At 45.6% G+C, this 25937-nt stretch overlaps 1 protein-coding gene and 1 long non-coding RNA gene across 12 annotated transcripts in view; one reads left to right on the top strand and one right to left on the bottom strand.

The window, feature by feature from the left end:
* GK (glycerol kinase) overlaps positions 1–9956 on the bottom strand; it is a 77504-nt gene extending 67548 nt beyond the window's left edge. For 2 of the 10 annotated variants that reach the window (XM_043570980.1, XM_043570986.1), the window contains exon 1: positions 9718–9936. In XM_043570980.1, the coding sequence (XP_043426915.1) occupies positions 9718–9795 (78 nt within the window). In that variant the 5' untranslated portion in view covers positions 9796–9936. Of the gene's footprint in view, positions 1–9717 lie in introns of all 10 variants that reach the window. The other 8 variants (XM_043570982.1, XM_043570984.1, XM_043570988.1 and 5 more) reach the window with 6 other exon arrangements.
* A 283-nt stretch (positions 9957–10239) lies between these two features.
* LOC122477685 lies at positions 10240–23447 on the top strand. 2 transcript variants are annotated; one of them, XR_006295754.1, is made up of 3 exons: positions 10240–10847; positions 22854–22977; positions 23376–23447. It is a non-coding gene; the product is annotated as an uncharacterized LOC122477685 (long non-coding RNA). The 2 variants fall into 2 exon arrangements; XR_006295755.1 differs by lacking the exon at positions 10240–10847 and adding an exon at positions 21765–22752.
* The last annotated feature ends 2490 nt before the right edge of the window (positions 23448–25937 follow it).

The raw sequence follows: 25937 nt of genomic DNA, 5'->3' as shown, positions 1-25937 counted from the left end.
ATAAAAGGCACGTCACAGAATCCTAAAGGATACCCCCTCTGATTTACAACTTAGCCTTAGGGTATACTTTGAGGATGTTCCATCCATTTGTCGGGTGTTATTTGTTGGAATATCTCTAGGGCCTAGAATAGGTTCCAACACCTACTAGTTTTAACTAGGCTGACTTCGGGGCCCCCACACTAATAACGGACTTGTAGACCTTTGGAAAAGGCACAGAAAAGGGGAGAATGTTGGTAAATTCCATCTGACTTACTAGACCGTGATGCTGGTGATCACACAGCATCTGGACCTAACAGGATGGAGCCCGGCCTTCCCTACGTCTTCCGAGCCCTGAACCTGTGCAGAATATGGAGACCACCTTTAGATGTTTGCGATCTGACCCTGGGCAACACTTCCACATCTGTGGGACACTTTCTAGGTTTAGTATTTGTAGAATCATCAACTTTCTGAGGGTTGTACTGTCCAACCGAAATACGATACAAACCACTTGTGGAAATTTAAATCAAAAAAAATTTTTTTTTAATGTTTATTTATTTTTGAGGGAGAGAGAATGTCAGAGCATGAGCAGGGGAGGGTCAGAGAGAGAGAGGGAGACCTGGAATCCGAAGCAGGCTCCAGGCACTGAACTGTCAGCATGGAGCCCGACACGGGGCTCGAACCCACGGGCTGTGAGATCATGACCTGAGCCGAAGTCGGACGCTTAACCGACTGAGCCACCCAGGCGCCCCATGAAATTTAATTTCTTTGAAAAAAAAAAACAGTAAAAAGAGGCAAGTGAGATTAGTTTGAATAACATTGTATTTAAGCCACTGTGTCTAAAAAATTAGCATTCTGACATGTGATCAATACAGAAACTATTAAGGAGATCTGTTATTTTTAGAAGTCTCTGAAATCTGGTATATATCTTATGCTTATGGTCCATCTCAATTTGGACTGAAAGTGACCACACTGAAAGTGGTCAATTGCCACGTGTTGCTAGTGGCTACTGGACAGGGGAGTGAAGTTCTGGACTACTGTTTTTCTCATACATCTAGGTTCATGTGAAGAGTTTTTAAAAAATTTTTTCAACGTTTATTCATTTTTGAGAGAGAGAGAGAGAGAGAGAGAGACAGAGAAAGAGACAGAGCATGAGCGAGGGAGGGGCAGAGAGGGGGGAGACACAGAATCTGAAGATGGCTCCAGGCTCTGAGCTGTCAGCACAGAGCCCGATGCGGGGCTCGAACTCACGGACCGTGAGATCATGACCTGAGCTGAAATCTGACACTTAACCGACTGAGCCACCCAGGTGCCCCCCAGTTTTAATTAAGACTGTCCGTTTGTCTGCAGATGGACAAATGTACAAAGAAGGCTAATGATGTTTCCACAATACTTTCTGCCCGGAGGGTTACTAACACTATAAGAGAACACAAGGCCCAGTAGCCAGAATGCTCGTCTGATCTTTTCCAGTAGATTTCAAAAGCCATGGTCAACTGAAGATGGCAGTGGCTATATAGTTTGTTTTACAAAAGGTCAAGCATGGTCATTTGTTTAAAACTCATTAGATGGCAAAGAAGAAAGACCCCAGAATTACAGATGCTCCTCACCTCTTTTTCTCCCCTTTCAAATTTGAAATTCACCAAATTTAAAAGTCAGTTAAAACTTCAGATGCACAGGGGTGCCTGGGTGGCTCAGTCAGTTAAGCGTCTTCAGCTCAAGTCATGATCTCACGGTTCATAGGTTCGAGCCCCACGTTGGGCTCTTCGCTGACAGCTCGGAGCCTGCTTGGGATTCTCTGTCTCCTCCTCCTTCTCTCTCTCTCTCTCTCTCTCTCTCTGCCCTTCCCCTGCTCGTGTCCTCTCTCTCTCAAAAATAAACATTAAAAAAAACCCTCCAGGTGCACAACAGCACAGAATCGAAGGCTCTCCTTAAGAAAATTAATTAAAAGTAGTATTTGAAGGCACAAAGAGTCCCTGGTTCCTGGAAGAGATCCTCGAGATCCCATGGGCTAGCCTTTCCAGAATGTCCTCCTTGCATCTCCGGGGCCCTTGAGAAGCTGGCAAGGAGGCAGCTTCAGGCAGCTGGGAAGGGGCTCCAGCTGAGCCCCTGGGCCACGCTGACCTTAGATTTCACATTTTATCGCCTCCAGCTTCCAGATTTGGACCTATCCGGAAAAGAGCTTACCAATGGAGCTCCAAGGCAAAAAACGCAGGACAACACAACACAAACTGAAATATATAATATAATACTCTAGTATTCACAAAGGGAGCTCCAAGAAGTTGGATAATACTGACAAACAGGGCTAAACTCTAGGTTTTCTAAATGCTGATTCAGTGCTTTTCAATACAAAATCATGCTAATACCACTTAGGATTTTTTTTTCATCCTTCATTAAGTGGCAGGAAATACAAAGTTTTAGGACATAAAAGGAGAAAGGCCATCAAACTCAGACTAGTGGGGGTCTGAGAGGGGCTATCAGAAGAGGGAACTTCTCGACCGGGACTTCAGGTTGCTTAGAAGGGAGTGTGTGAGCGGCGGGGAGCGGAGGGGAGGCCAGGCTGAAGGAGAGCAGCCGCCAGGTGTCTGTGGGGACCCGGGGAATTCCAAGGGGATCCAGTGGTCTCCAGGGGAGACAACTGAGGGCTCCAGTCAGAGAGCCACCAGCAGGGGGGACTGAAAGAAATGAAGGGCGCTGCTGACAGAGAGCTAATTAGGATACAAGCAATTAGATGCGACAAGGGCTTGGATGGAGAGGAGTAAAGAAAAAGGAGGAATGCTCACAGATGACAGGTGACAGGCCAGCCAAGACAGGGTTTACCAGACAAAGGATAGGGTGGGAAGCAGTGGTGGCACAGAAGGGGGTTAAGGAGATGGCAGAGTTCATCTTCAATCATGTGTTGTTGGGGTGTTACCGGGGCACATGCGTAAAGATGCCCAGCGGGCCGTTGCTTATATTTGAGGTCGGAAACTTAAAGAAAGAGATCTGTTCAGGTTAGAAACTTGGAACTAATACAGAAGTTCTGGGGACCTACTGCACAGCAGTGATTCTAGCCAACAATACTGTACTATAAACAGCCAAGAGGCTAGATCTTAATTGTTCCCACCACAAAAAAGAAATGACAATTATGTGACGTAAACGAGGTGTTAATGCTACCAGGGGTAATCGTATTATAATACATAAATGTATCAAGCAACACCCTGTACATCTTAAACTTACACTCTGTTACATGTCAGTTATACTCTAATGAAAAAGAAAAAAAGAGGGGCGCCTGGGGGGCTCAGTCAGTTGACCGTCCAACTTCAGCTCAGGTCATGATCTCACCGTTCGTGGGCTCGAGCCCCACGTCGGGCTCCGTGCTGACAGCTCGGAGCCTGGAGCCTGCTTCGGATTCTGTGTCTGTCCCTCCCCTGCTTGTGTCTCTCTGTCTAAAAAATAAATAAGTAAACTTAAAAAAAAAAAAAAACTCTTAAAAAAAAAAAAAGAGGAAGAGATCTGTTCTCAGAATCCTGTGTTGGCCAGAAAGGCAGATGAGGAGGTCACACTTCGTGTATCATGGAGTCAAACAGCACAGGCCTGGGGAGCACAGAGCTGGGGGTGGGGGTCAAGCTCCAGTCCTGCCCAAGTCAGCTGCGGGACTTGAACTTTTCTGAACCTCAACTTTTCCATCTGTAAAAGGATTAAATAAAAGAATTTATAGGAAGTATTTCACACAGGGCAGGCGCACCGTAGGCGTCCCAGACATGTGACCACTGCTGTCCCTGCCATGACTGCTATTTTTATTACCGTTACTACCACCGGCAGCCACCGGCACAACTGGCCAGTGATAGTTAGGATTCAGAGCTCCCAGCGCTATATTCATCTCTAAGCCCAAATCATGCATGTGTTCCAGATTCTGTTTTGCGGGGAGGCCAGTTACAAACTGAAAAAGGGAGGGAACGTACGAGATGAGTGGGGTGCCCGGGGGGGGGGGGGGGGGGGGGGGGGGCTCCGTGGGTTGAGCGTCCGACTCTTGATTTCAGCTCAGGTCATGATCCCAGGGTTGTGGGATCGAGCCCCGCAGTGGGGCTCTGTGCTGACTGTGGAGCCTGCTTAAGATTCTTTCTCTCTTTCCTTCTGCCCCTCTTCCCTGCTGGCTTTCTCTCTCTCTCTCTCAAAAAAATAAATAAATAAATAAAAAAGACAGGGGTGCCTGGGTGGCTCAGTCGGTTAAGCGTCCAATTTCAGCTCGGGTCGCGACCTCACGAAGCCTAATTCATAACTCAATTCCCGCTCTGGAGGAGAGGGACAGTTTAAAAACTGAAGAAACATGGGAAATGACTTTGTTTTTTTAATATGTAAGGCCTTTCTAAAACCGTGCCTGCCTTCCCTGTCTTAGAAGAAGGAGAACGGGAGACGGACCACACGCCGTCGTCACGAAGAAACTGTCCCTTAGCGTCCTAAGCGGAATTCACTTACCTCTGTTCACTCACCCTGTAATTCGGCCAGCCCACGAGAAACATGCGCATTCACTTCCCTCCCACGTGACTTCCTCCCCCCCCCCCCCCCCCCCCCCCCCCCCGCTAGCCTGCGCTTCTACTCAGCTTGAATCAAACAGTTTTCAGGAATGAGAACTCCCTCTCTAGAACTCTGTGATGCTATATAGGTTTGAGTGACCTAAAACAAAAGCTCCGGCTACAAATATATGGCGAACCTGACCACAACAGGCACAGGGGCATGTTCCAACAAGCCAGAGAAGGAAAACATGGCAAAGGGCATTATATTTTCCTTAAAAAATGAGGCCGCATGAAATGGCACATGCGTGTATCTGATACGGCGCTAGGTGCCCCCCGAGGACTTTTTCCAAGACTCCGCGAATTAACCTCCCTAGTCTTCCGATCGCAAAGTTCTAGTCAACGCCTCTGAAGGGCTCGGGTGCGCAGTCATGCAGTGAGCGCCTAACACATGCCAGACGCTGTGTTGGGCTTGGGGGGAGGGAGAGCTCTTCACACATGATGTTTGTGAGAGACAAGACAGGGCGGCAGCTCCGTGAGGGGACCGTCTTCTTGCCATCTGTGCAAGGTGACGGGCGAGAAAATGAGCCAACTTGGTGGAAAAGAAGAAAGCACAAAAATAACACAACCGTAGTTATCACAATGGTGGCCTCATTCCGCCTAAGAGCCGCATCAGTTTTACTGCGTTTACGGTGCATTAGTCCCTGGCCCCTGATGGGCGCTTAATAAATAGGCGTCGAATAAATACATGAAGGGAAGAAAGCGGAAATCCGTCCCTAAGCCTTATGAGATCTCTAAGGATGAGGCCGCTGGGGCCAAGGCAGTGCTTCCTACCAAAACAAGCACCAAACTACAATTCTAGTCATTCTTTGGAGATGCTGGCTGTTGGAACACGGCGGTTGCGAAACCGTCATCCACCGTGACTACACCTGGGTCCAGCCCAGGACCCGCTGGATCTGAGTCACAGGGCGATCAAAACCAGGACTTATTCAAAGGCAACGTTTTCTGTTTGTTTTTTTTCCATATTGCGAAACCAGTGTGTGCATATGTTTTCCTTGGTGAAGATTCATCTGTGATTATAATCAGAACTGACACCTGAGAAGTGGGTAAGCGGCCTTTCCCCAGCCTCTCCTCTTCCCTTCGCAGGGCTTCAGGCAGCCGGGGAGCCTAGGGCACGATTTAGGGCAGGCTTCTGGGCGCACGCGACAGACCCGGCCTTGAATCCTAGTTCCACCAGTTACTGTGACCTTGGGCACGGTCCTCAGCACGACCTGTGGAAAGGAGCTTACCAATGCCACCTACATTGAGGTTGCTGTGTGGGTTAAATGAGATAAAGCTGGAAAAATCCTCCCCTGCAGCATCGGACACATTTCAAGTCGTAACACGTTCCAAGCCTTTGCTTTTCGTAACTTTCAACTTAATGGGGAAAAACAAAGTCACCAAATAAAGAGGGAAGTTGACTGTTTAAGCTGAAACTTTGGTCTTATAAAGAAATGGCCCCTCCTTAAAACCTGTTACACTGATTCTCTTTCCAAGAAGTTCCTATTCTGTAATCTGAGTAATCATGTGCCAACCCCAGTTCACTTTCCTATCAGACAAGTATGAACGTTTCCCTTTAATACAAAGCATATGCCTAGGGTCCCAGGGTGAACTCTTTGGCAACTAGACGAAGAAATGAACATGTTCTCAAACTGTCTACTAAAATATAAGAAACTGGGGCGCCTGGGTGGCTCAGTCGGTTAAGCGTCTGACTTCGGCTCAGGTCATGATCTCAGGGTCCATGAGTTCGAGCCCCGCATCGGGCTCTGTGCTGACAGCTCAGAGCCTGGAGCCTGTTTCCGATTCTGTGTCTCCCTCTCTCTCTGCCCCTCCCCTGTTCATGCTCTGTCTCCCTCTGTCTCAAAAATAAATAAACGTTAAAATAAATAAATAAAATAAAATAAAATAAAATATAAGAAATTAAGTAATGAAACACACCCAAGTCAGGAAGTTTTAAGATATTTTTGGGACAAGGCAAAAGAGCTAACCATAATCAAAATTCAGTTGACCTACTAAAGGGAAATAAAAATCTATGGAATCAATATGTATAAAGTGCTCCCTGTAGACAAAACACATGTTCAAAAAACAAACAAACACATGTTCATTTGTTGCATGGACCAAGATTTTTTTTAAGTTTATTTTTATTTATTTTGAGAGAGAAAGAGAGAGAAAGAGAGAGAGACAAAGAGCAAGCAGGGGAGGGGCAGAGAGAGAGGGAGACAGAATCCCAAGCAGACTCCATGCTGATCTCACCGTGAGACCTGAGCCAAAGTCAAGAGTTGGACGCTTAACCGACTGAGCCACCTAGGTATCCCCGGACCAAGATGTTTTAAGGAACACAGAGACCAACAGGACCTAAAAGGAGGTCCCGGCTCTGAAGTACAGCAGGTATACAATTATAATACAAATCAGGTGATCAGAGCTATTAATAGATGTATAAGAAAAGCACTATAGGAAGAGGTAGAAATTCTAAGGGTTTGAGGAAGACCTGCTAAGAGATGGCATCTGAGGCACTATTTGGAGGCAGAGTTGAATTTCAAGAAGCAGATCTAGGGACGGGGGAGGAGACAATTCCCTCAGAGGAAAGAACATGCATCTGGAAATGTTGTGTCCATTAGGGGAGAAAGTTAACAATGGTTAGTACAGAAAAAGGAAGAAGAAAGCTTGGAGAGGTTATTGGTCTCGTGAAAGTTGAATGAGATATGCAAATCTAATGAACACTGATCAGGAAATTGCTCAAATACCTTTAACTTGATAAGGTTCCTTATGACAGCTCTTATTGTATTCTTCCCTGAGAAGGTAAGCAATTATTTGTGAGTCATAATTACAACGTGGAACAAAATGACTAGAACCCTTGGGAATTGCCTTGTGATCGAAGCACTTATTCAGCAAATCTATTATCTGCATTTTGCAGGGAGTGGTTTAGCAACCTCTTTCCTTGTATCTGAAGGAGAAGTTGACTGTTAAACCATTCCTAAGTTTTGTTCGACCTCACGCACGATCTGGAAGTCTTTTGTCGACCCGCGAAGCATCTTTCATAGTTGTTTCTCAAGAAGCGGCAAACTTGGCCGATCAACTTTCACACATCACTCTATGAGCAGGATGGGAATCTTCTGAATTTGCACCTCAGCTTACTCAATGAGACCATACTACACCAGAGCTCAGAAAACACAACCCAGGGTCAGCAGGCTTGTGACGCTCATGTCACACGCTGAATGATTCATGTCACGCACACAAATGATTGCGATAACATGAAGTCGATTAATTCTTCCCCCACCAATGCAGAAAGATGCCCCTTGGGCAACAGACTCCGAGGGACCAGGAACAGCCCGCAGTAGGTAAAGAAGCCTGCCGGGCTACAGGGACGGCAACGGTGAAGAGACAAAAGAAAGAGAAGCACAGTGAGGCCGGTTCCTAAAAGGGAAGGCATACCGAACTGAATAATGTAAGGACATGAGTAATAACAGTGAAATGAAACATCAAATACTTTACCCATGTCCACAGCGGGGAGAAGCTGTATCAACTTGAGAACAGCCGCCCCGTTCAGTGTGGCCCCCACAAATGCTTAAAGAAGTAGTTGGCCAACGTTAAAGAATAGCGAGATTTCACTGCAAACTCAAGACGATCAGCATTTCTTAAAGAATTTGAAGATCTGGCAACACTGGGCTTGTGGTGCCGCTTGGCTCTAGGCTGTCCCCTTGGCCTGAGTCGGCTCTCCACCTTCTACCTGGCTGGCTCCTGCAGGCACTTGTGTGGGCAATTCTTGAACAGGATTTCCAAAATCAACCCACAGTTAGTCAGGACACAGGTCTTCAATGGCCTTTCTTAATTTGGGAAGATGGCAATGATGATTGTGTGTTTTATAGATTAATCAAATCCAGTTAGGCAGACTATCTTACTTATGATTCAGGATTCCTTTACAAACATTTATATGAGAATAGGACAAAGTGAAACCTGCCCGGGGTGATCTAAAGATAAGCAATGTAAGAGACGGTGGTTTGAGCTTGGCAGCTCAAACCTGGCTAAGTCATGAAATAGGATTCAAACTACAAGTGGACAGAAAGCTTTTCAGTTCAGACAAGAGGGACAAGTATCAAAATGCAGGCACCCATGCAGGTTTTAGTCAAGTGGCCAGTTAAGCAGAACTTGGAAGACATGTACTTACTGTATAGACAAAGAATACATGTAGTATACGCCCACATACATATACATACAGAATAATGCACGAAAAAATGATTTGAAGTCAGTGAAGAGCTAAGTAATCATTCAGTATTTACATCAACCTGCTAAGTGAGCCAAATGTCCACCGAAAGCATAAGTTCTTGACCAACAAGCGTTTATTTAAATTACTTTTAAATCATCTTACCAAACTCGGTGCTAGATCACTTTAAGAGCAAGTTTCTTAATTGCACACGACATTAATAAGCAGAGTCCCTTAAATAGCACTCCGTTGTGATAAAACTGCTCTCAGACACGGTAAATAAAAAGAGGAACAGCATTTTCCTGTCACTTTAAGTTGTGAAGCACGGAGAAAACAATCATCTGTTTGTGACGGGCAAAGCATCCGAACTGAAATTTGCGAGTCTTCGGAATCGAATAAAGATGCCGGTAAAAACACAGTAGCGTGACTTTTTCCTAACGTGTTCAGCACCGCCCCCCACCCCACCATGCCGGCCTTCCACCTTCTGCAATTTGTGTGGGAGAGGATGACAGCGCATCATCACGCTAATACTATATTCGTTCTACGGCTCCAAAGGACGCCGTGTTAGGCTACCAAAGCCGTGACACAGCTTTTGCCCCATCCAAGGACGTCCTGCGCCCCGCAGGCCAAATGCTCCTGGGGAAGACCGCAGTAGCGGTCAATGTGGCCACCTGTCCCTGGCTACAGGCGGGCCGCTCTTACGGATGCTCGGCGAGTCCCAGCTCCCTTTGGGGGTGGAGTCCCCCTATGAGTAGGTGATTCGGCTCCACCACCGAGGCCGGGGCTGCTCAACTCGGCCACGGGGGTCGCGAGAGGCCGAGGTCCCCCGGGCCCACGGAGGGCAGCTCCAGCGTGGCGGGTCCCGCTCCGGGGGCCTTGGCCTCCACCCCCTGCCTAGCGACTGGGGCCCGGGGTCGGGGGAGGCGCGGGATGGGGACGCGACAGCCAGCCCCGAGGTCCACGGGCGCCCGCCCCGGCTCAGCGCCTCCTCAAATGTCACCCTGGGCTCACCAAAAAGCGCGTGGAGCTGGTGCCCTGGTCCACTGCCCCCACCAATGGCCCCAAAACTGCTTTCTTCGCGGCTGCCATGAAACCAGCTTCGGGTCAGCGGGCTATCGCGGCCCGTTTCCCGGGAGACGGCGGCGGGCGGGGGAGGGGCAGGTCGTGAGCCGGGCAGGCGAGGCGGCGTGCAACAGCAGAACGCTGGGATCGCGCTCCAGGCAGCCCCTTTACCCGCGCGGAACCTTCTCACCCCGCCCCTTCGGCCCAGGCCCCGCCTCCAACCGCGTTCCCCATGACTCCGGGGGCGTGGCGGGGAGGGGGCGCGGCCCGCCGGGCCAGCCAATTAGCGAACGTGGAAAGAGGCGGAACGTTCCGACAGTCAGAGGGCGGTGAGACGTCAGGGAGGCGGCGCCTGGGCGCGGCGGAGGCGGTGGCCCGCGCCGCGGGTCACGTAGGCTCCTGCGGCCCGGCGGCCGAGCCAGCCTGCCGCAGGGCCCGGGGCGGAGGCCGGTGCTGCCCTTTGGCGGGGAGCGCCACCGGCCCGTGGAAAGGGCACAACCCCCACGCCGCGCTCAGGGGCTCCCTCCCGCGAAACGTCCCAGAGGACAGGACTGCTTGTTCCCCTGGTGGGCTGTGCAGAGCGCGGCGTGAGTCGCTGTTCAGGCCGACCCGGCCGGGCCTTCCCGCGCTTCCCACGCCCCGCCCACCTCCCCTCTCCTTGCCCTGGATAAGAATTCCCTGCAGGGAACCGGCCCCACGTAGTGTGGCCCCCGGGAGCATGGCTGATCCCTCATCTTCGTCCGCTTTTCGGGGACAAGGAACGCGGAAGTTCTTTCGGTTTAGCATGTAAGGCAAGAGCGCAGAATCAACCTCGGGTCCCTCAATTGACAATCTGGCATCCGGCAACTCCCTGTCCCGAACCGCCCTTGCTCCTCGCTTGACCTCACTCTGGTGTCCCCTCCCTCTCACGCCATTTCCTCTCCCTCCATTAACTGCTCTACATTGCAAAGGGAGAGCAAAGGGGCTCTTTGATTTGACCTTGAATTTACCTTGCCAGGATCCTTTTGAGTCCCGCGCGTTTCTGGAGCTTTTCAAACTTTGAATGAAGACCCACCGTGAGAAATAGTTTACGACTCCAGGTGTGTGCGTGCGCATGTGCATAAATTTATTTTCTATGTAATACATATAGATACACATAAATATATTTTCTGTATATTTACATCATTGAAAAATGTTTCCGAAACAATTTATCCTTCCGTGCTACGCATTCTGTATTGCTTTATTCTATTGCTGATCATTTTAGCAATTGAGTAAAGGAGGCAAAACTGAAAGAACAAAGGCCTTTTTTTGGGGGGGGGGGGTCTCAGAATTGCAGTTTCGGTGCAGGTTCTGGAGGACTCAGAAAAGGGTCTTGTTCATGTGGGGAAAGCAAGGGGTTTTTACGGGAAAGAAGGGGTGATTACATGACTTAAGTAAAAGAAAAAAAAACCTACTTCGGTGCTGACTGGTGGAGCCACTTCTCATTACTATCTTATTGATTATTTTATTGTTGCTGTCAAATAAAACTGTCCCTGGTATGTATGAATTCACTTTGCTGTCCTCCTGTGATCTGTCAGTTGCTCTCTTTAAACTTTACGATCAACTGCTTGTAAAACAGTTGCTGCTTCTGGCCTACTTCAAGAGTTCATTGGGAAGAAAAATGCAGCTGCAAAATGGAGAACCGTATGGCCAGAAATTTTACACAATTCCACAGTTCCCTTTTGATCCAAGATTTTTTTTTTTTTTTTTTTTTTAGGAAAAATGTCACAGATCAATACTATTCCCTGGTAGCCAGTTTAAATGTTCTGTTCTGGGCCTTAAGTAAGAGGCCCGGTCCAAATCTCATGAACCGGGGCGCCTGGGTGGCGCAGTCGGTTAAGCGTCCGACTTCAGCCAGGTCACGATCTCACGGTCCGTGAGTTCGAGCCCCGCGTCAGGCTCTGGGCTGATGGCTCGGAGCCTGGAGCCTGTTTCCGATTCTGTGTCTCCCTCTCTCTCTGCCCCTCCCCCGTTCATGCTCTGTCTCTCTCTGTCCCAAAAATAAATAAAAACGTGCAAATCTCATGAACCGGCCCTACTCTTGAAACTGTCAGTTCAGGGGCGCCTGGGTGGCTCAGTGGGTTAAGCGTCCACTCTCAATCTCGGCTCAGGTCATGATATCACGGTTTGTGAGTCTGAGCCCCACCTATGGCTCAGCGTTAACAGTGAGGAGCCTTCTTGGGATTCTCTCCCTCTCTCCCTCTGTCTCTGTCCCTCCCCCACTCATGCTCCCTCTCAATCAATAAATAAATAAATAACTATTAAGAAAAGAAAATAAGTCACTTCAGTTAAACACTTGTGTCTCGTTTCAGGAAGTGGGCTTCGAGGGGGTTCCCCAAATTAGGCCCATATTGTGCAAGCAGTCAGGTAATTAATAAGAGGCATCTCTACGGAAACAAAAGAAAAACAAAGGTTAATGGTTGGAGCGTATTATAAACCCAGTGTCTGCGTCCTGAGTGTGGCCAGTGAGAAGATTTCTAGATGTCAGGCTCAAAACATCCTCAGAGGGAGTGAAAGCAGGCAGTGGCGATCTGACAGATTTTCCTGGTTTGCAGTCTGAGTACCTCTGGTGATCTTCCTGAGAGGCCCATATAAAGCAACAGGCACGAAGACCGTCTGAACATGGGCTGCCGTGGCAGTTCCTCTGAAGCTTATCTCAAGTTGTCTAGCCTCAGTTTGCACAGCTTCGGGAAAAATGGCAGTTTTAGTTCTCAGCCATTCCAAGTCAAAAGAATGAAAGAACATTGGAAACCTTGGTTTGGAGAGTCACAGCCAGATATTTGAGGAAACCAGAATGCAGGATACAGCCCAGTTTTGTAGGGAAACAACAAACTGTCAGACAATCAGAACTAGAATCTAACATCCACACATGTGTGTTATGGGAATACAATTTTTTTTTCTCTCTTTTAAAAAGAAAACCACAGGCCCCCAATGGTGTTGCTTAGGCCGAGTTCCCAAACTGGGGCTTACTACCTAATTTAATTGCAGTTTCAACCTCTCCCAGAAATGTAATCTTAACTGGTCAGTCAGGAATTTTCCAGATCAGCCCACTGAGTCTGTCCTATGGGGCCTCTCTATCCCCCAAAGGAAGATGAATAATCTACATGATATAAGACCCCTCTTCTTCTCCCCCACTAAGGGAAAGTGACCTTTGGGGAACAATCCTTTTCATTTACTAATAACTTCCTGGCCCCACCCTCCTTCCTATAAACACTTTCCATTTTGTACAGTTTCTCAAAGTTTCCCTCTGCTTGCTAGATGGGATACTGCCTGACTCAGGAAGCATTTAATAAAGTCCATTAAACCTTCAGATTATTTCAGTTGGATTTTATTTTTTAACACTCTCTAAAATCACCCTCATTTCCACCAAAGATAGCCAAAGGAATACTAATTTGTAAACTAAGTCCAATTTCAACACGTTGGCCTGATTATTTTCAAAAGTGTAGCAAGAATAGTGATTGATTATATAAGTTCATTTATTTTATTTTTAAAAAATTTTTTTTAACGTTTATTTATTTTTGAGACAGAGAGAGACACAGCATGAACGGGGGAGGGATAGAGAGAGAGAGGGAGACACACAGTCGGAAGCAGGCTCCAGGCTCTGAGCCATCAGCCCAGAGCCCGACGCGGGGCTCGAACTCGCGGACCACGAGATCGTGACCTGAGCCGAAGCCGGACGCTTAACCGACTGAGCCACCCAGGGGCCCCTATATAGGTTCATTTAAATCTGCTTTGCTGGAACTTTTCGTAAGACATTTTAGATTGAACTTTCTTTCTTTTTTTTTTTTTTTTCTCAACGTTTATTTATTTTTGGGACAGAGAGAGACAGAGCATGAACGGGGGAGGGGCAGAGAGAGAGGGAGACACAGAATCGGAAACAGGCTCCAGGCTCTGAGCCATCAGCCCAGAGCCTGACGCGGGGCTCGAACTCCCGGACCGCGAGATCGTGACCTGGCTGAAGTCGGACACTTAACCGACTGCGCCACCCAGGCGCCCCTAGATTGAACTTTCAACAGCCTCTCCAAGCTAAGGAACCAAGCCAAATACTTACCATCAGACTTCTGTGTAATTAATCGCTAAGGATTTGGGTGAATTCCTCCCTTTTTGAAGTCCCCCCAAATAGCCTGAGGTTCCTGTGCCTGCCAGGAAGCGACCTTCCATCCTTATCTGGTAAGGCTGCTGGGAACCCTGTAAGCAAAGTGTCAGGATGATTTTTCCAAGGGGCTTCATTGGCTCCATAAAGTCAGCCTTACATCCTTCAGGCTGTCTGGTCATATCTGAGTCTATGCATGTCTCTGAAATACGACATTCCAGTCAAAGCGTTGGTAATATAACCAGTGTGTCCAATGCTGTCCTGTTACAAGGAGAACGGATTCTTATTGAATTTATACAAATAGCTGTAATTGCCATGAAAACAGGAATACTCACTGAGAGTTTCTAAATTCTGGAAGGATCAGGTAGGGAGAAAAAGATAAATGTTTCAGATCTGTTTACAAAGGAATAGTTTACCAAATTTCTGTAAGTCATAGATAGCCTAAGACAGAACATTTCTTTAAATCTGGAAGAGAAAACATTCTTCTCAGTTTATTCAGGCCCGTGTTATTAATTCTTGTTTTTTTTTTTTTTGAATCCAGATTTCCCAATAGCTGCAGAAATTCTTATCCAGTTCAGTTTTGTGATCTTAAGGTTATCAGAAACCTGTATTTGTCAAAAGTCCTTTCCATGAATCTCCTTGAAGCTGAAACACATGTGCAAGACCATCAAGAATAAAACAATAACTGTAAATGACAAGGAGACTCAAAATGGCCACAGTTAAAGATCTGTTGGGAGCTCATTATGATACAATTGAAAAGGAAGTTTGGTTATTTCTGTGACACACAACACGTTAATAATTAGAATTACAAGCAATAACACTGTACCAGGACATATTAAAACTTGAGGAATTTCATATTCTTTCTAGAACAGTTACATGAATAGCAATTCACCCATACAATGTAACGTAAGATGGTTTATCCTCACTTACCTGACAATGCTTTGGTAATTTGACAATTCCTTTGGTAATATAATATACCAGATAAATAAGCCTAATTAGTCAAAGAGACTTCATTTAGAATTTGAGTTTGGGGAAGTTTGTGAAAAATATCAGAAGGTTTTAAATTTAAAGCACATGACTAAAGAGGATCCCAGATCATTATAAAATTTAATACTTACCTGTCATCCCAGGCGACGATAAGATCCTAAAGGCAAATATAGAGGATTACAAAGTCGTTAGTGAAAGTTAGCTCTTTTAATACTGGGAACGTTCAGTGTCCTTAAGTAATTAAAGACCTGATAAAAACAAAACAGAAACTTTGATTTTCTTACCTGGATTACATTAAAGACAAAGAAAAACCTTTGTTTATAATTTTATATTAAGAGTAGACCAATAATTTAAGAAAACTTGGGTGTTTTAACAGTGAGACAAAACCAGTTCTTTTTTTTTTTTTCAACGTTTTTATTTATTTTTGGGACAGAGAGAGACAGAGCATGAACGGGGGAGGGGCAGAGAGAGAGGGAGACACAGAATCAGAAACAGGCTCCAGGCCCTGAGCCATCAGCCCAGAGCCTGACGCGGGGCTCGAACTCCCGGACCGCGAGATCGTGACCTGGCTGAAGTTGGACGCTTAACCGACTGCGCCACCCAGGCGCCCCGAGACAAAACCAGTTCTAATCTTGTACCTCTGACATTAAAACTCACCCATTCCAATCATAGTTCTGACCCTGCATAGACTTTTTTTCAAAGATTCCTTTTTTCACAAACTTTCTATGACGTTCATTCCTACATTCAGATTTTGCCTGATTTCCCTCTTTAAATAACCGGCCTTGCCTTAGGTCAAAAGTTCTTCCTTTTCCCTCAAAAAAACCACATCTCCATTTCTAATATCCTTTCCTACTAAAACACATGACATCCTATTTTACTGGCATGTGGAGATGTTTTCTTATTATTTCTAGTAGCTTAAATTATATTTAGCAAAATTCTTAACTTTTAGAGACCTTTTTTTTTTTTTAAGTAATCTCTACACCCGACATGGGGCTCAAACTCACGACCCTGAGATCACGAGTCATATACTCCACCAAATGATCCAGCCAGGCGCCCAGTTTACCTATTTCTAATGAAAACTAAGAAGTAAGCAGTTGTGAACTGTTATACTAGCATTCTTTTTTTTTTTTTTTTTTAGATTTTATTTTTAAGCAATCTCTAACCCCAACATGGGGCTCAGATGCACAACCCCAAGATCCAGAGTTGCAACTCCACTGACTGAGCCAGCCAGGCGCCCCTATATCAGCATTCTTTAGACTCGCAACTTTATGAACACATTTCATAATTTTTAGAAACAAATGCCTTCTTATAGTAAACTTCTCAGCATGGTACAAAACATATTTAGCAATTGACCCAAATATCTTTAGTTTCTCTGTAATAGGAAGTCAAAAGTAAATAAGCTTATGTTTAGTAGTTAATGTTTCAGGATTTCATCTTATGTGGAAATGATCTGGATATTTCAAGACTACCCATTATGTAACTTAATTTGACAAATCCAAAAAGGATTTGGGGAAACTATTTAAGTAGACATAAATATTGCTGAAAAGTTCATTTACAAACTTGTATTTTACTTACATCAATTTAATTCACTTGTTCTTAATAAATACGTTTAGATGAGTCAGGAAAATTTCACAACACACTAAACAGCTAACCATCACGTTTAAGTTACGTTTCTTGCTGACCAAGTCTGTAACAGAGATAACATGAACTAATTTGACTTTTAGCAAACCTAGGGAGAATAATAGTTTTTTTTTTTGTTTTTTTTTTAAATTTTTTTTTCAACGTTTATTTATTTTTGGGACAGAGAGAGACAGAGCATGAACGGGGGAGGGGCAGAGAGAGAGGGAGACACAGAATCGGAAACAGGCTCCAGGCTCTGAGCCATCAGCCCAGAGCCCGACGCGGGGCTCGAACTCACAGACCGCAAGATCGTGACCTGGCTGAAGTCGGACGCTTAACCGACTGCGCCACCCAGGCGCCCCGAGAATAATAGTTTTATATTTACTGCTGACAGCTCTAAAAACATGCCTGTTTTAATTAAACCAACCAACTTCAATTAGCTTTTATATATTAAAGATTAATCTTAGCTCACATGAACTTGAAATATATTTGGGTTCATTTCTATTGTCTGAGAATTTAATTTATACGAGCACTCATTTTCTTTAAGCCAATTAAACAGAGCTCTTTTATAAATTAATTTCGGCAGTACCATTCAGAGGTAGAAAATACTACACATCTATAACACATTTGAACATAAAGACGGACACAAACGGAAACCTTATAGTTATTGTTGTAAAGTTTTTAGCCATGAGGGGCACCTGGCTGGCCCAGTAGGAAGACCGTACGACTCTTATCTTGGGGTCAAGAGTTTGAGCCCACACTGAGCGGAGAGATTGCTTGAAAATATAATCTTTAAAAAAAAAAAAGTAATAATTTTTTTAGCCGTGAAGCTGAAAGGATAATTCAGAATTGACTAGTTTAGAAAAGAGCATTTGGATGCAAACTGTTTTTCTGGGAGATGGAATTAGTTAAGGTTATGTGCTCAGATAGCTAAAACTTTTGCCACTGATATTTGTGGGGAAGACAATTACCATTTTGGTATTTATCCTTGCCCAGTAACCTTATGGAAGCTGTGGGCTAGATTTGGGGCAAGGGTGCTTCTATAGCCATTTGTAACTTTAAAAAACTTCTCCCCAACCCCAAGTTTTAGGAATAGAGGATGATCTACACATGAGTTCCCAGAGCCGGTTATGAGACTTTTGAGATAAATAGTGGATGTTTGGGATTGGTGAAAAGGGGAGGGTGAAGGATTTTCAGTGGTTTCTGGGCCTTTATTTCTGGTTTCGCAAAGATTTCTAAGATAAGGGCAGTTGCTTTTAATCCTTCAAGGAACTGGGTTGCAATTTAAATGACATTCTAGGTTGATCCACCCATCTGACTACATTATCCTCAGTTTGCTTCTTTCCCTCTGGGTACATAGTTCTAATTTTAACTTAGGGGAGAGGCCTTAAAACAAATTCTTATCAGGTGCTGAATATCAGCTTCCAATCTGGCCAACTTTGGCCTACAGAGCCACTGTAAAATAAATTCTTGCCAGTTTTGAGCTGGGACAAAGAGCAAGTATTTGTGACAGTACTGAATAACTATGCTTTGGATGTAAGACAGTCCCCAAAGAAGGTGCAAAGATACTACCTTCCCAAGATCTAGAGTCACTCCCAAAGGTAGCCGAAAGAAAGAAATGACAACCTGCATGCCACAGCAAGGCAGACAAAACGAGTCAGGCGGGAAGATAATGGCCATTTCTCCTGAGCGACAGGGTCTCAATGGCCTTCAGCTCCAAATGCCAAAGTGGCACACTCCGGGGAGACTTGCTCTGAACCCTTTCAGGCTCCTTCAGTCTTAAAGAAGTTTGACTACCCAGAAGCTAAGTTACATTTTCTATGTGCTGTTCCACTATTTCCAAAAATATTTCCCTCTTTTGAGGGAAAGAGATGTGTGCCGATACCTCCCCCCAAAATTGAGGTCTAACAGGTGAATGGGGTCTGCAGGGACCAGAAGGAATTGATGAGTGCTGTAAGGGCCCCAGCTGAAAAGAAACGGGTAAAAAATTTTAAAACTGTCATGGGATATTAGACACTCCCACAGCTTGTAGTGTTCGGTACTCTGGGGAAGGCGGGGAGGCAGGTGGGTGGGGTTTAAAACTGACAGTGTTCCCACGTCTAGAGGGGGCAAGGGAGTGGGAGATACAGGCTTCCAGTTACGGAATGAATAAGCCATGGGAATAAAAGGCACAGCACAGGGAATACAGTCCGCGGTGTTGTAAGAGTGTTGTCTTGTGACACAGGGTAGCTTCCCTTGTGATGAGCACAGCATAACGTATAAACCTGTTGAATCACTGGTTTACTCATGTAAACTCACGTAACATTGTGTGTCAGCTGTACTAAAAAAAAAAAAAAAAACAGAGAGAGAGAGCGTTCATCACACCTCATTCCCAGTAACATCTACTTCCCCTGAAGTGTTGGGTAGAATTAACGGGAAGATCCCCTTTTGTCCTGGTCATATGAGCATTAGTTCCCCTGCTGTTTGTGCCCTTCTGCTCGTAGGCTGGTGGAGCCAATGCTGTCTCACAGGTAACAAAGTTGGAGTTAAATTAAAAAAAAAAGAAGTTAAAAAAATGGGTTTTCACGATTAATTTTGTCAATACCAAAGTATTGTTTACAAGTTGTTCTCTAATCTATCATAATAATCAAAAACCAGATTCGATTGGCCACTGATTACATCGTTGCTTTGTTTCTCCAATCTATAGTCTTTTGGAAACCCTGAGGGACAGTTTTATGTAAGCCTTCAGCTAGCTTAAAAGTTTCTGTTTTACCTACAGCTTTTCACTTAGAAAAATCAACAGGCTCTGTCCGGCCTACTTTTCCCATTCATTCCCTTACGTGACCTTCATTTACAAGCATGCGTAGAAGTTGATAAAGGTCAGAATTATCAGGTTTATGGGTCTGAATCACTAAAGCGAATCCCCTAGCAAATCCTAGAGGGTCTTCAAGGGCATGGGGAAAGTCCCTGGCAGGAAGTAGTTCATGGTCGTGCCTTGGTCCACGGAGTATAAATGACTGATAAAGTCTTAGAGCGTCCTTCATTGGGTTTAAGTTTAGAAGGAGCTCGGGTCGCTGGAGGGTCTAGAGGAACCTCCGGGTTGATATTAGAGAATGGAAGTTCTGTGCAACTAAGATCGCCAGGGGGAGAGCAGGAGGGAGAAGGTGGAAGACAAGCAATGGGTGTAGCGTTTCTCAGAAGCTCCTTGAGCTTAGATCCTCGCTGAGAGAGGTCAGAGTCAGCTTTAGAAAGTTTAGGTAATTTCGTTCCTGAGGAAGCAGGTTTAGAATCATTTGATTGGTCAGAGGCCTCCAAATACGAAGGGAACTATGCTTCTACTCAAGCTGCTTGGTTTTTTTCTTTTTCCAGTTGTGCCCGCAAATAAACTAATTTTGGAATCTCCAAAGATCCCCGAGTGGCCACTGTAATGACAAGTCACAGTGATCCCACAAGACAGAAACTTACAAAAAATGGACCTGTAACAGACAACCCAGCTGGGGTTCCAGTCAGGGGCTGCTCTCCAGCAACAATTTTCCAAACCAAAGGCCCCGCTGAGTATGCACCGGACAGACGAGAGTAACTCTGTAGTTCAGACAGACAGACAGACAAAAGCCCATATAGGAAAGACAGACACCCAAAACCTGGGCCTAAGCGTCAACTGAAAAGAGGGAGGTTGGGGCATTCGTGGCTCGCTCAGTCAAGTTAGAGCCCCATGTTGGGTGGAGAGATTACTTAAAAAAAAAATCATGATAATCGTGAGGTTCAGAACTGAGAGGACTCACCGGCAGAACCCCGAACCGCCTGCTTAGGCAGGTACCATGTTCAAATCCAACGGCAGTCCCAGAATCAGAATGGTACATCGCTTCAGATCCCCTGCTGTTCCGATACCATTTATGTTGACTGAGAAAAGGAGGCAAAACTGAAAAAGAAGAAAGGCCTTCGTTTGTGATCTCAGAATTGCAATTCGGGCACACAGATTCCAGAGGCCTGAGAAGAGGGTCTTGCTCGTGTGGGGAAAGCAAGAGGCTCTTATAGGAAAGAAGCAAGCGGTCATTACATGATTTAGATAAAGAAGACAAAAAAAAAAAACAAAACCCTGCCATTCGAGTGCTGACCCGTGGAGTCGCTTCTGATTACTATTGTTTTGATTATTAGTGCGATGAAACAAAACTACAAAAAAGTAGTTAACTTTACTGCCCTCATATAATCCGAATGCCACTTACTCTGTTGAAATTTTATGAGCAATTGCTTGTAAAAGAATTGTCACCTCTTGTCCCGTTGGACGGTTCCTTAGCTGGAAAGCAAAATGGAGCTTCAAAACTGAGTCCCTTCCGTCCAGAAACTTTATACAATTCTACACTTTTTATTTATTTATTTATTTAAAAAAAAAATTTTTTTTTTAACGTTTTATTTATTTTTGGGACAGAGAGAGACAGAGCATGAACGGGGGAGGGGCAGAGAGAGAGGGAGACACAGAATCGGAAGCAGGCTCCAGGCTCCGAGCCATCGGCCCAGAGCCTGACGCGGGGCTCGAACTCACGGACCGCGAGATCGTGACCTGGCTGAAGTCGGACGCTCAACCGACTGCGCCACCCAGGCGCCCCCAATTCTACACTTTTTAAAAGATGCTGATTGAAAATCACCAGAGTAATTATGCAAACCACTAGGCTATCAATTTCAAAGGCACTCTATTGTCACCCTCTCATTTCTTTCCACCCTTTTCCCTAATCTCTCCGTGTTCCGGAACATCATTTCTATTTTTTTCCCCCCTCTGGCCCTTACTCTACAACACACTCTCTTATCCATCTCTGTGTGTATAGTTTAACCATGTTTGCTCTGGAAGGAAATTGTCCTGTACTCTGTGTAGACATCACTCTGGTGTTCTATGTGATGCCTGCGTATAGAAATGCTGGACTTAATAACTACTGGTAAACTGGCCTGCTTAGGAGAGGAGGGCAGATGAATCAGTATTTCTGAATTTCCTGGAAGAAGACACAGAGAGGCATTCAGGCAGATGTAAAGGAAGTAGGCTAACTGGCCTCTGAATACCATGAAAGGCATTAATTAAATGATATAGATAAGGATTTCCTTGATTCTGGAAGGCAGTAAAAAGGAAGCCACCAAACCTACCATATCAGTCCATTAAAAAAAAAAAAAACAAAAGTGACCGGGGCACCTGGGTGGCTCAGTTGGTTAAGTGGCCAACTCTGGCTCAGGTTGGTGGCCCATGGTTGGTGAGTTCCGAGCCGCACATTGGGCTCTCTGCTGTCAGTACGAAACCCATTTCGGGTCATCTGCCCCCTTTTCTCTCTGCCCCTCTCCCGCTCACACGTTCTTTTTCTCCCTCTCAAAAAGAAATAAACATTAAAAAAAAAAGTGACTGACATCGTTCTAACTTTCACAGTTTTGACCCTCAGATTCTCACAGGACAGGGTCACACACTTCTAAGCTCCCTCTTGGAGTTCAGGGAAGGTCAAAGGGAAGAGTCTTAAACAGAAGACTCTAGCTCAGTGTATCTAATCTCCACACCCTAAATATTTACTCTGAGCCTCCGAGTCCTGTTTCGTCGTATCCAACTGGAATGACCCCCATTTCTCTGCTCTTTCTCATCCCTTCAAGCCCTGGCTGCAGTCTGAAAACTCAAATTTATTCAAAGGTACAAACTAACCAAGAGATATTCTGCTTTCATTTTCCATACTATCCCTGAGGCAGAGTTGGAAATGACAACGGGGCACGTGTGGTCCGGAGAGCGTGAAGTGACGCGTCTGAGACTCGCCCGCCTTCTGTGGCAGAACCGGAAATAGAATTTCCGTCTCCTGACATCAAGCCCACTGCCCTTTTGTAGCCGTCTGAGGGAAGGGCAGCCAGGAAAATAAATAAAAATGAAGAAGGTAGGATGCTGGTCCACCTCGAGCTCCCCGCGACCCATTCCAGACCTGAAGGTAAAGCAGTGGGAGAAACACCGGATTGGACAGCTAAGGAGCTCTTGGCCTTGATCTTGGCCTCGCCATTCAACACTGGATCTTCCTGACCTGGAATAACTAATTTTCTCCCCTGGCTTCCTCTTGCTCATCGGTCAAACAGGGACAATGTCATTGACCTGGATGGCATGATGTGTGAAACCACTCTACAAGCGAATGATTTAAGTAGCCTGAGTTATCTCAAGTTCATCGTGATGATTTCGGGCTGGTAGGGCAAGAAATCAACGTCAACTCCCATTTGGAGAGAGTCTTGGGGTTTCAATTATTCCCCCTCTGGTGTTTCCTGTTAATTTACACAGAATTTATGTAAGTAGAAAGACTACATTGCCGTAGAGATTCTTTTGTGGGGGGGGGGGAGGATCCTGTCATGTTTCTTGGCCTTCTCATAATTGCCTTATTTTTTCTAGTGTACTTGGAAAGCTAGCTCCTTAATCTCTTCTTGCTATTCGAACGATGACTGGGGTAGGGACCGACATGGACATGGAAAGGATAACATGGAAATTTACCGAAGGAAAGGATTACGGCAAATAGGTCACGCATTCCTTTATTTTATGGGACTGGGATGATTTAGGCAGATATAAGAAGTGATTTGCCCAAGATAGCAGAGGGAGTTAAAGACAGATTAAGAACTTCAATACAGTTGATTTAAAAAAGCCCAATTAGGACGCTTCCTCACCCCCCCCCCATGCAAACTGGAGAATCCACTCACGTGCATGTGAATAATCCAGGTGTAGCGACCTCAAAATTATGCATCACTCTCTGCAGTGTTGCAAGTGTAATAGAATTAGGATATGGCGACGATTCTCAAACTCTACCTATATCAGAACCACCTACAGGACTTGTTAAAACCCAGGATGCTGGGCCCCAATCCCAGAGTTTCTGGTTTAGTAGGTGAGGTCTGATAATTTGCATTTCTAACACCCTCCCAGGTGATGCTGGCCAATGGACCATGAATATGCTGGAATGCCTATTTTTCTAGAACTTGGCGAAACTGTGGTAAGAGAATCTTTTGACTTGTGTTAGTGACTTTTTCTCCCAAATGTTAGTTCTTTGTTAACGAATAATCCGCTTAGCATACCGGTAGGGGCGCCTGGGTGGCTCAGTCGGTTGAGCATCCGGCTCTTGATTTTGGCTCCGGTCATGATTTCAAACCCCATATCAGGCTCTCGCTGGCAACGTGGAACCTGCTTGGGATTCTCTCTCTTCCTCTCTCTGTGACCCTCCTCCGCTCTCTCTCTCTCTCTCTTAAAATAAATAAATAAATAAACATTAAAAAAGAATACTGGTGGAGAAAGGCTTTAGGCAGACATTCTCAGTTATCAGTCTGTCGCCTAGGGCACTTGTTCGAGATGCAGGTTCCTGCTACTTTCTCCCTCCCCACCCCCTCGGAATGCAACAAGCGAGGCTCCTTGATGCCTCGGTTTCGTCCTGATCATTATTTTAGCACTAGGGGCTGGGTGTTCTATAAGCAACTGCTGAGCAAGTGAAGGAATGAATTAATCAATCAACGGAATCCTACCTTCTGGTAATAATGTCAACCGGGCATTTCTTTTATTGTTTTAAAGTTTTACTGCAGGCCTTGCCGCCAGATACAAAAAGGCATACAGCCGTCACAAGGAGGGCACTGCACACAAAGTCTCAGCTGTAAACACCACTTCAAAATATAAACTCGCGGGGCGCCTGGGTGGCGCAGTCGGTTAAGCGTCCGACTTCAGCCAGGTCACGATCTCGCGGTCCGGGAGTTCGAGCCCCGCGTCAGGCTCTGGGCTGATGGCTCAGAGCCTGGAGCCTGTTTCCGATTCTGTGTCTTCCTCTCTCTCTGCCCCTCCCCCGTTCATGCTCTGTCTCTCTCTGTCCCAAAAATAAATAAAAACGTTGAAAAAAAAAAAAAACAACACAAAATATAAACTCGCTCTTTGGAATACATTGTGTCAAAGGCTTCCCATATGAATGCCGTTGTTATAAAACAGCGACATTTCCTTCACAAGCAGACAAAACGCACCCGTATCCTACACACATTTCCATCTCCTTGTAGCAATTCCCGTCTCTACCTGCGCTACTCTCATCCACCCATACAGGCACAGGCCACTTCTATTCCTTCACAAGGGCGGAGGAGACTGGGCTTGGGCCATGTGACTTGCATGGCCATCAGCAAACGTGGTGCAGAGACTTGATAGGTGATGTACAAAAGTGAGCCCTTCCTCCTTGGAACCCAGCTGCCATGCTTTAAGAAAGCCAGTCTAACCAGCTAGCAGATGAGAAACTACGCAGTCTCGCTGACCAACGCCAACTTCCGGAAGTGTGAATGAAACCGTCTTGGATGTTTCTATTTCGGCCCCAGTAGAGCTCCCATCTGTTTGCAGCCGCTGATTGAGCGACCCAGGTGAATGAATGACCTTGGTCAATATCGCCCGGAGGAGGGAAACCACCCAGCCGAGCGCAGATAGTACACAGAATCGTGGCACATAATAAATGGTTATTGTTTGGAGACGCTTGGTTTTGGAGTCATTTGTCGTGCAGGAACAGGGGGACGACACAACAAGTACGTGTTGGTGTGATCTCCATTCCTCACAGAATTTAGTGTTTGGTCATATTTGGTTACAGCCCAGACACTGGGTCTTTTGGAAAGATCACCACATGACTATCCAAAAATGTTCTCATTTGCCAAACGTGTTTGGAAAACCTGCCACGGATGCAAGTCGACAGGTGTTTCAGTTTGTCCCGCTGTTCCTGAGAACGTTCTGAGGCAGGGATTATACCCACAATGCCCTGAGGACCCACAAAAATGAAGGCAAAGTACCCCCGATTATGTTCACAATTATGTTTAATTATGTTCATGATTATAAATTATGTGTCACACTCATCATCACGGGGCACTGCCTTCTCAAGGGCTGCATTTACAGTCGTATCATTAAAGGAAAAGAAAATTTATTTAGTGCCTTCCCTGAGAAGCCACACAGAAGGCACAAGGCATGTTGAATGAAGGGAATTCACTGATCTCCATGGATTATAATCGTACATTTGCTGATTCCTTTTTAGAAAGCACACTTTTGAAAAGAAAACGTAACTTTACAGTTTGCCTGCTTAGGCTTCATATTGAAACTTGATTAGGGAAAATTTGGGAAGACATTATATCATGTATCATTCAGTAAATGGCATGTGAGTAAAAGGGAACAATGATCTGAATTCACGTACATTCATTGTGTTTTTTAAACTTTACTTTGAGAGAGACAGAGAGAGAGAGAGTGAGCAGGGGAGGCCCAGAGAGAGAGGGAGAGAGAGAGAATCCCAAGCAGGCTCTGCGCTGCCAGCACAGAGCCCTACACGGGGCTCAAACTCATGAACCATGAGATCGTGACCTGAGCTGAAATCAAGACTTGGACGTTTAACGGACTGAGCCACCCAGGTGCCGCCATTCATTGCCTTTTTAAAGGGGAAACTCTCCTTCCTTTGCAAACATTTCATTAATACCACACATCTTTGGGAGCACT

This window comes from Prionailurus bengalensis, chromosome X (assembly GCF_016509475.1).
Source record: "Prionailurus bengalensis isolate Pbe53 chromosome X, Fcat_Pben_1.1_paternal_pri, whole genome shotgun sequence".
Lineage (NCBI taxonomy): Eukaryota > Metazoa > Chordata > Mammalia > Carnivora > Felidae > Prionailurus > Prionailurus bengalensis.
This window is presented reverse-complemented; position numbering and strand designations above follow the sequence as displayed.